General features: G+C 48.4%; 1 protein-coding gene across 1 annotated transcript in view; it reads right to left on the bottom strand.

Moving 5' to 3' along the window:
- The window catches only part of ITGA11 (integrin, alpha 11), a 164,904-nt gene that overhangs the window by 68,827 nt on the left and 85,682 nt on the right, over nt 1–10,395 (bottom strand). Inside the window, exons 3-5 of the mRNA XM_006866554.1 lie at nt 8,650–8,750; nt 2,402–2,493; nt 1,188–1,302 (exon numbers count right to left, since the gene is read on the bottom strand). Coding sequence (XP_006866616.1) covers nt 1,188–1,302; nt 2,402–2,493; nt 8,650–8,750 — 308 coding nt within the window. The remainder of the gene's footprint in view (nt 1–1,187; nt 1,303–2,401; nt 2,494–8,649; nt 8,751–10,395) is intronic.

Below are 10,395 nucleotides of genomic sequence, written 5' to 3'. Positions count from 1 at the left end.
GTCTGGAAGCTCATCTGAAACCTGTCCACCATGGGTGACCCTGCTGGTATTTTAAATACCAGTGGCATAGCTTCGAGAAGCACAGCAACTCACAAGCCACCACAGTACGACAAACTGACAGACGAGTTTGTCTTTGTATACTATGTTATGCCAGTTGACCATGGTGTGCTCTGAGACTATGGTCCCTCAAGACCTTTGATAATGCCTAAAAGTGTTCATAATTTTTCACCAGGACTCCTAAGAGTCTGTGCTGGACTGATGCTTCTTCCTTCTCTTCCCTCCCCAGCAGCATCTTTCCAGCTCTGACTGGGCTCTGTTGATTGGAGGGAGACTGCCCGCTAATCCCCTGACCTTCCATAAAACAGGCAGCAGCTGCTTGAGTGAAGATATTGAACTGAGAGGAAATAGTGAAACTTGGAGCCAAGCTGGCTGGCATGGCAGGAGGCAAGTTTTGAACATTATTTCTCCAGATTTTATTCCTCAGTTGTATATCTATGCTTGGCAGGAGAGAAGTGACTAGAAAGTTTTGTGTTAGGTGAGTGAGACAATGCTCCCACCTGCCCGGGAGCACTGGTTAGGGGTGACTAGTACTAGGGATATTTCTGTTTTTCTTGGATTTCTATCTACAGAACTCCTGGATTGCACAATTTCAGATGTAGTCATTCACACTGTAGTCTAAATGAATGATGTCTCCTGAACTGTGCCTGTCAGTTGTTCTGGGTGGCTCAACAATCTTTTCCATGCTTAGGGTGGACTTTCAGGGAGTCTTTTCGATGCCAGGACTGGCTTCATAATTTTAGCTCATTTGAGCCTCATCCTTACTGTTTACTTGATGTGGTCCTGTAGTATATGCACTGGGCTGCTAACTGCTAGGTTGGTGGTTCAAACCCACCAGTCACTCCTTGGAACTCTTATATACAGTATCACTATGCATCAGAATGGTCATAACAATAATTAACAACAACAACAACAACATCACTCTGAAGGGGAGGGAGGGTGAGCCCAAATAATGACCGTCACAAAGTCCTGGAGAAGTGATAGGGCTTACCCCAGATAGTTGGGTCGGGTGGGGTGAAAGCCCAAGTGACTTGCTGCTTTGTGCCCCCAGGATAGTGGTGATGAAAGCCCCTGAGCTTCCCCAAACTGTCCACCACTCAGCCCGAGTCTGTGGACTTGAAGTCACTTACTTTGGAGAGCTGGGGCCACTGTCTTGGAGAACCTGAAGTTGGGGTTGACTCGAGAACACATCCCTGTGGTGTAGTAGGAGCTTCCACACTCGTGGGACCAGAGAGGACTGCAGGCCTGTGAATCACAGCGTAGACACTTAGTCAGGAGGGGCCTCAGGAACACCCATAACCCAGGACAGATGCCCACTGTTTGAGCTTGGACATCTCCGGGGTTTAGAGAGTCTTCCTCGAACTGTCTCCTGCAGCAATGTACACCAGTTTTATCTCCAAGGGTTCCATTCTTCACCCCATCGTTTAGGGTTGTGACTATCTTTCGCCATACCTGCCTCTTTCCTCTACTCCATTCACCACTCAGAATCTGCGAAAGACTTTTCATCCATGGAGTGGACCATTCAAGATCACTAGAATAAACCCTCTGTCTGAAAAGGCCCTCTGAAGCTCTTTACTAGGCAAACTTCTGAGACTATGTCCCAACAATATACCCATGGCTCTTACCAGAGAAAGAAATCAGAAAGCCGCTGATCTTTTTGTGAAATTTGCTTCCAAAAATGCTGACTTCAATTCCTCACTTAGAGGTTGAGTGATACTTTCCTTTCAGAATCTAAAACAAAAACCTCAGTTCTACGCTTCCATGTTTATAAGGCCTATCTGGAAACGTTGGACTAAATTTTGGGCTGCAATTTCTTTTGGCTTGAGTAGTAACGATTCCTCTCTCAGTCTCCTTCTTTCATTAGTTTTCTTCTTTTCACTCAGAGCTTAACAGCTTTTTTTTTTTTTTTTTTTCAAACTGCATCCTTTGTTGAAGATGCTGTAAGTTATTTTTTGGAAGTAAAGGGAGACTATAGGATGGGAAGACAGATAAATGACTGGATGGCTGGAAAAATGAATAGGTGGATCAGTATGCAGAGAGATGGGAGGATGAAAGCTTGGGTGGGAGGACTGACTGTTGGTATCTTTAATTCCCCTTTTCTTTCTACCTCCTGTCCCAGAGGGTGTGCACACAAAGGGGCTCAGTCCTTGGTCCTGCCTGGACTGTCCCTCACAGAACGGCCTAGCAGGAGACTAGTGGAGAGCTGCTTCCAGGAGTGGGTGAGGACAAGCAGCTGTGCTGTGATTGGGGTGCACTGGAGTCTGTGTAAGGAGAGGCCAGACAGAGGGTCGATGGGGGCCAGAAAGGCTGAGGCTTGGAGAGAGAGGTGGCAGGGAGCTCTTACCAGGAAGCTGTTGTCCTTGGGGTTGGTGGTGAGGCTCAGACCGAGGCGCATGTTGTCCTTCCGCTCGGACACATTGGACAGGGTGACCCTTCCTGGGGTAGGAGGAGAAGCTCAGCCTGCAGACTCTGCCTGCTTATCCTTCATTCAGAGCCTGCTGCTCCTACCTGTCCCCAGAGGAGCCTGTGGTAGACTCTGTGTCTGGCAGAATTCCCCCTGCATATCAGGGAAGCCCTTTACAATTTACTAAGCCTTTGCCCAGACATGGTCCTAATGGATGAGAAAACTGGGACTCAGAGAGGCCAAGTAACCTGACCAAGCTCACACAGCAAGTGCATGGTGGAAACTTCCATCGCCTAGTTGAGAGCCTTTTCCTTTTCCAGCCATCTGACTGGCTCCCAGCATGATCTGTGTCCCAACCCCATTGTTGTTAAGTGCCGTTGAGTAGGTTCCAACTCAGAGGGACCCTGTACAGGGTTTCTGAGGCTGCAAACCTTTGTGGGAGCAGAAAGCCTCATCTTTCTTCCTCCGACCTTGGTGGTTCAGTCTAGTACTTACCTTTCAGAGCCATTGCACTGCCCTAACCCCAAACATACTACCAACCAAAACCAAACCCTTTGCTGTGGAGTCCATTCCAACTCATAGTGTGCCTACGGGCCAGAGGAGAACTGCCCCATAGGATTGCCAAGACTGAAAATCATTAGGAAAGCAGACTGCCTCATCTTTCTCCTGCAGAGGAGCTTGTGAGTTCAAACTACCAAACTTTCATTTAGTACCCAAGTGCCTAACCAGAACTCCTAAACATACCACAACACCTTCTGTACAGAGTCCCCTGTTCATTTTCCTTCAAGCCAAGCTTCCATCAACACTTACCAGCTTCTCAGGGCCCAGATCTCTGCTCATCTGATAAACTGACATACCATAATGAATTCTCTCTCAGAGCTAGTGAGCCTTCTAGAGATTCAAGGCCTTGCCCAAGGAGGTCAAATTCTGCAGTTGGCTGCCAAGAGAGAGATTTAGGAGCAGGGCTAATGAGCCAGCTCAGTGTAGGGAGCGGGCTGGTCCTATGGCAGAGTCTAAGTATACAAATAAAAAATTACACTGGTTAGGGTTTTTCTGGAGCATTCTGTCAGGCCATTGAAGGAAGGAAATGTGCTGGTGTGTATGTGCATGTGTGTTTGTGTGGTGTGGGCACAGGTGTGCATGGAAAGAGGGAGAGGGGTGGTTGAGGAGATGAGTTGAGCATTACATTAAGCCTGTTGTTGTTATTGTTAGGGCCCCTGGTGGCATGGTGATTAACCACTTGGCTGTTAACTGAAAGGTTGGTGGTTCAAATCCAGCAGTTACTCCATGGGAGACAGATATGGCAGTCTGCTTCTGTAAAAATTGACAGTCTTGGAAACCCTGTGGGGCAGTTCTCCTCTGTCCTATAGGGTCACTGTAAGTAGGACTCAACTGGGTGGCAATGGGTGTTTGTTGTTGTTAAGTATTATTGAGTCAGTTCTGACTCATAGTGACCCCATATAACACAACAGAACTGGCCCACAAGGTTTTCTAGGCTGTCATGTTTATGGGACTAGGTCGCCACATCTTTTCTCCCGAGGAGCAGCTAGTGGGATCGAACCACTGACTTCTTGATTAGCAGCTGAGAGTCTAACTGTTGCTGCTGTTAAGAGCTCTGGAGTCAGTTTGACTCATTGTGACCTTGTATAGGGTTTCTGGGGCTATAAGCAGAAGCCTCATCTTTCTCTAGCAGTGTGGCTGGTGGGCTTGAACCACTGACCTTGTGTTGTGTAGTCCAGTGCTTATCCTACAGAGTCACTGCACTCCCCAAGTCTAGAGTGTGTTAATCCCACCCTGTTATGAGATTTAGCAGCCTTCCCTGCTTGGGGAAATCCAGGAGAAGGGAATGGTCTTTATTTCTAAGCTGTTTAGGAGGCCTCAGATGACAGTGGATTGTATTTGTTTTTTTCTATGACTAGAAGTGTAATGGAATCCTGGTGTGGCGCTGTGGGTTAATGCACTGGACTGCAAAGTCAATCTGAACTGCAAGGCCAGAGGTTCAAGCTCACCAACTGCTCCTCAGAAACCTCATACAGGGGTGCTATGGGTTGGAACTGACTCGACGGCACTTAACAAAAACAACAACAGTGTAAAGAGTTAACAGAGTTTCTGGGGTATGCAGGACAGCAGGGACGGGGATTAGTTTTGGTCCAGGCAAAGGCCTCAATTTCAGATTCATGACTATTTTGTGGGGTGGGGGAAGCTGTATTTACTAATTTTCCCATTTGGTTTCCCTCAGTATTCGAAATCCAGCCCCTCTTGGCTATGCTACTAGTGACTGGGATTGTTTTATTTTGTCTGTACAAACACAGGGCAAATTCGCCCCACCCTCCAAACCCATGGCTTTTGAGTTGATTCCAACTCGTAGTGGCCTTACGGGGTAGAGTTATATAGTGTTTCCCAGACTGTAGATCTTTATGGGAACAGACTGGCTCATCTTCTTCCTGTGGAGCTGCCACTGGGTTTGAATCACTGACCTTGGAATTAGGAACCCAACGCTTAACCCTTTGTGAGGAAATGATAGGAACAGCCCTGGTCTTTCGATGCTGCATTCTCACGACAAAGTCCTGTCCACCTCCCATCCCCCAGGTCTTGGGGAGGCTTCAGCATTACTATTTCCATTTTACAGATAAGAAAACAGAGGTTTTCTGATCAGAGAGGACTAGTGACTTCTATCAGATCAACCGGCAGTAAATACTACAGGGTGGACTTGAACCAGGACATTAAGTCTTGAGTTTTCCCCACCTGATGGGGGGGCTGTGGTGGCTGTGGGGGCAGCAGTCTGGAGAGGAAGCAAGGAGTCCCAGCTGGGCAACTTCCACCTCTCACTAACTTGGCAGCTCTGCCCTCCACCCTCACACCATCCTGACTCCACTCCTTCTCTGTTCTCTTTGGGAATGAAATCTTTAGGGGAACTGAGCTGGCCAGAAGAGAAAGGGGTGAAGTAGCAAATACCATGACTTTGGAGAACTCAGATTCAAATTCTGCTTCTGAGACATACCTGCTTCATGGATTTGGGGTAGCTACTAAACTCCATCAGTTTGATTTGCTCTTTGTGAACAGGAGAAACAAATACCTTCCTCAATAGATCTGTGTGAGGGTCTTGGGCCTGCTTTCCGGAATCACTTCACCTTCTCTAAGCTGCTGCCCCTCACTAACACCATGACTTCATTCAGGTGTTACTGAGAAAAAAGCCGCCAGTGTGGACCTTTTCATACTGAGGTGTGAATGACTGACTCTCTCTTAGCATTCCCCTGAGAGAAAGGAAGAAGGAAGGTTCCTGGCACGGTAAGTCTGGAAAGGCGGTAGGAAACCCAGGACTCAGGTTTCCCAGCCTTGCGTTTTCCACTCTGGGGATAAACTGACAGATGTTCTACTGCTGAGTATTTGCTCCTCAGTGGGAGGGAAAAATCACTCCTCAAATGAAGTGTGCCCTGACGAACAATTTTCCTCTGTGCTGGCTCACTTGCTCTCCACACAGCCCAGAGTTTGATGGCTTCCGGTCTCTCACTGACAACTGGGGTTCCTCCTCCCTTCTGAAGGAAATGGAGTCCACACTGGAGACCACAATAGTAACTGATTCCAACTCATAGTCACCCGGGAGGACAGGATAGAAGTGCCCCATCAGGTTTCCTAGACTGCAGCTTTACTGAGGAGATCTGGGGCACAGTGAGTAAGCCCTTTACTGTGAATTGAAAGGTTAAGGTCGTTTGAACTCAGCAGCCACTCTGAGGGATAGAGATGGGGCAGACTTGGGAAACCCTATGGGGGTAGTTCTGCTCGGTCCTGTAGAGTGACTTGGAGTCAGAATCGACTTGATGGCGTTGAGTTTTGTCTTTGTGTTTTTTAATCTTTACTGGAGCAGATTAACAGACTGCCAGATCTTTTCCTTCCACAGATTGGCTGGTGGGTTCAAACTGCCCACCTTTCTGTTAGCAGATGAGCAACTAACTAATTGTTGTGCCACTGAATTGTGCCTCGAGAGAGAGATGGAAGCCACAGCAATAGAGGAAACGAAATCATTGGTTCAGGTATCCATATCCTTGTCTGAATCAGGACCTTGTGTCTACAGCCCGGGCCTGAGGACAGGGCCCACATCTCCGGTTCCCTCTCCTCCAACGACAGTGCCCTTCTTTCTGTCCTCCAGCAGAGCAAGCTCATGCCCACCTCAGGGCCTTGGCATCTGCTTCTCCTCTGCCTGGAATGCTTCCCTCAGGCCCTGACTCCTTTTCACCATCTTTGTTCAAATGCTACCTGCTCAGAGCAGCCTTCCCTGACCACCTAGTTAAGGTAGACCCTCTCCACCTTCTCCCTACCTGCTCTCTCTTGTCATGGCACCCTGGTTGATTGCACAGAATTTACCCTGCCCTCAAATCATCCTGCTTTCTAGTTTGTCTACTTGATGACTGTCCCCTGCCAGCAGAACACATGGTCTCTTGGTCCCTGTGTATCCCCAGCAACCAGCAGTGTGGTTCTTGTTAGCTGCTGTTGAGTTGGCTCTGAGTTGTGGCGACCTCACATACAATGGCATCATATTGTTGTGACTGATTGGTATATAATAGGTGCTCATTAAAGGTTAGTGGACATGGTAGGCCTGATGGATGCTAGGGGTCATTGAGTCCACCATCTCACTGAGTCCACCATCTCACTTTACACATGAAAAAAGTGAGGCTCAGAGACGGAACATGACTTGCTCATGGATGCACAGCAAACATATTGTACAGTTAGAAGAACCTCAGCGTGGCCTTTGTCAGAAGCCTGCACTGTCAGGCATGATGACTGGGTCTCGCGAGCCACCGATCTGGGCTCCTCGCTTCCTTTAGACTCTTTCCCCACTGAAGCTCAGACTCTGCTGTGCTGGGTTTGAACTTTCTACCCACAGTGCTGATGCAGATGTGGACGGCATGAGTGTCCATCGTCATGTGACGCTACAGCTGGCCTCCCTGGGGATCTGAGTTCTTTGCACTTTCTCTTTGATGTGGGCCTTCCCATTCATCTGTTTATCTCTTGAAGCGCTATCATCTCCCCTCACTGGACCCCTGCTGCCTTCATCCTTCCCCACCTCCCCAGGGCAGAGCTCCGACTTCTGAGAGGAACACCAGTCCCCCAGAAAAAGGCCTGGGCTCATTGCTTCTCAGCCCACATGGACTACCTGGCCTGGAGGACAGAGTGGAAGTGCCCGAGGGGACTGCTGTGAGCATTTTAATGGCTGTGTGTACACACAAATAAGGCAAGTGGCAGCAGCTTGGAAGGCCTTGAAGCTGCTTAAAGCAGGCTCCCTACTTCTGGCTGCTGGATATTCTGGAAAGTTCTTCAATGAGAAAAAAGTCCTTCATTTCACAGGCAGTGTTGTGCAGAGTTTAACCTAGATTAGAATCCAGCCTGGCTTCTTGTTATCTGGGTTACCCTGAGTAGGCCACCTCACCTCCACATGCCTGCATTCCCTCATCTGTTTTACTTCTTCTGTACCACTTTGGATGCCTTTAATATCTCTATCTTGCCTTATAGCTAATACTGCCACACGACATTGGATAGGAGTGGTGATAAAGGGCATCCTTGTCTGGTTCTTGTTCATTTCCTCATCTGATAAGTGGTTAAATCTCATCTGGTTATCATGGGGAGTGTGTGAGTCAAAATATCTAAAAATGTGTATGTAAAACAGTGCTTGGCATTTAGTGAACATTATAGAAGATTAATCTTAGCTATTGCTGTTTTGGAGCCTGGTGTAGCACTCTAAGATAAGCATTGGACCACAAGGTCACTTTGAACAGAAAGATCCGTGGTTTAAACTCATTAGCTGCTCCTCAGAAACCCTATACTGGGTCACTATGAGTTGGAACTGACTCAGTGGCACTTAACAAGAGCAAATCACTGTTGTTTTTGCAAAATCAGAAAGAAAACAGGGTATGTTTTTTTCCTGCTGAGAGAGAAAACCCTGAGTTGAGTGAGGGACAGTGGATAAGCCAAGAACAGCAACAGCCTGGAGTTCTGGAGACCTGGGTTCAAATCCTGACCAGGCCCCTGACAAACGGAGTGTGGGAAAGCTGTTCTTCCTCTTAGGCCTCAGCTTCCCTTTCGTCTGTAAATGGGAGCAGCAATGCCAGCTGGGTCATCTCGATGGGCAGCTGTGAGAAGCCAACATGACCATTGCCACAGAGGTGTCTTAGAGCCTGAACTGTCTGAGTTACCCAGGTTGAGCTTGGTGCAGTTCCCTTGGATCACCGGACATTTGTACACATCGCCTGTCTTCTGGTGGCCATTGCTTTCCAATGGGGCACCCACGACCAGCCTGGGAAGGAAGAGAAGACAAGGGAAGATGCTGAAGATGGTATTCCTTTCTGTCAAAGGGTGGCAGTTGGAGGGGAAGTTGGGGTAGGGAGGGCTTGGGGGGAATCCTGGATGGGTGACCATACTCCCAGGTTTGGACCCTTGTCTCATTGGGAGAGGACGCTCGGCATTCGGAGAAAAGTCACGGGACCTATGTCCTATTCCAGGGTCTGGAGATAAAGAGGCAAGGACCACATGGGCCCCTGGACACATGGGATGAAGGAAGTCCCTGGGAGAAGAGAGGGGCTGCTTGAGAGGGCTCTTGATGGACTAGGTAAGTGTGTTAAAGGCATATATGGTGGAGGATGGCAATGGTGGCCAGTCAGGAATAGCGTTCATGGAGGTGTAGCATCTTGACCATCTGTCACACCCTTTGGCGGCCTCCTACCTCATCTATTCCTGAACTTACATGACAGTCTCTGTCTGTTGGATCTCCCTTGCCATTCCTCAGGAGGGTGGCATGCTCCTAGTGCTTCATGGCCTTCTTCTGAGCCACTAAATCTTTGCTCATGGTGGGCAAGGCAGCCAGTGGGGTACCCACCCAGTCAGGGGGTCTAGCTTGTTTCCTTGCCTTGTGTAGTGGGTTGATTGGTGACCCTGAAAAAGCTAAGTCCATGTGTTAATCCCTAGAACCTGTAAACGTGACCTTATTTGGAAAAAGGGTCTTTACAGATGTGATTAAGGGAAGGATTTTGAGATGCGTAGATCATCCTGGATTAGGTAGATGGGCCGTGAATCAAGGACAAGTGTCCTTATAAGACACTCACATAGAAGAGGAGACAGAGAGAAGAGGAAATGGTTGTATGAAGACAGAGGCCAAGATTGGAGGCATACAGCCACAGGCCAAGAAACACCAGGAGTCACCAAAAGCTAGAAAAAGCAGATGGGTCTAAGGATCCTTCCCTAGAGCTCTCAGAAGGAACGTGGCTCTACTGATATCTTGCTTTAGGACTTCCGGACTCCAGAACTGTGAGAGAATACATTTCTGTTGCTGTGAGCCATTTTGGGTAGTTTGTTATTACAGCCCCAGGAAACTAACATGCCTTGTTAGTTTACCTAACATAACGTTAGGTAAAAATGAGCAGCCATTTCTTCCTGACATGGCTAAGCTCCAACTGTGCCTTGCATACAAATTCCATGACCCTTTGAGGGCGGGACGAATCCCACCTTGCCTGGGAGGGCTCCTAAAGCCCTACTCTATGCTCCATCTCCTAACCACCTGTAAGGCAACACCAACAGGGTGGGCCAGAGTGACCCAAGGAGCAACAGGAACCCCAGTGCTGACCTGAAGGTATTGCTATCTCTGTTGTTGTTGTTGTTAAGTGCCGTCGAATTAGTTCCGACCCATAGCCATCCTGTATAGGGTTTCCAATGAAAGGCTGGTGTGTTTGAACCACTGGTCTTGTGATTCAAACTGACTTTGCCATCCAGCTCATTAACCCACAGAGCCACTCCACAACTCCAGCTGGCAAGATTTCCCTTCACTGTCTGCCTTCCCACTCAGTCTTCCCACTGCGTACCTCTGGAATTTTTAGTGCCTCCTAACAGACTCCACGGCACATAACCAACCAACCAACAAGATGGTGGATTGGGTAGAGGTGCAGTGA

This window comes from Chrysochloris asiatica, unplaced genomic scaffold, assembly GCF_000296735.1.
Source record: "Chrysochloris asiatica unplaced genomic scaffold, ChrAsi1.0 scaffold00092, whole genome shotgun sequence".
Lineage (NCBI taxonomy): Eukaryota > Metazoa > Chordata > Mammalia > Afrosoricida > Chrysochloridae > Chrysochloris > Chrysochloris asiatica.
The sequence above is the reverse complement of the archived record's forward strand: the minus strand, read 5'-3'. Positions and strand labels throughout refer to the sequence as shown.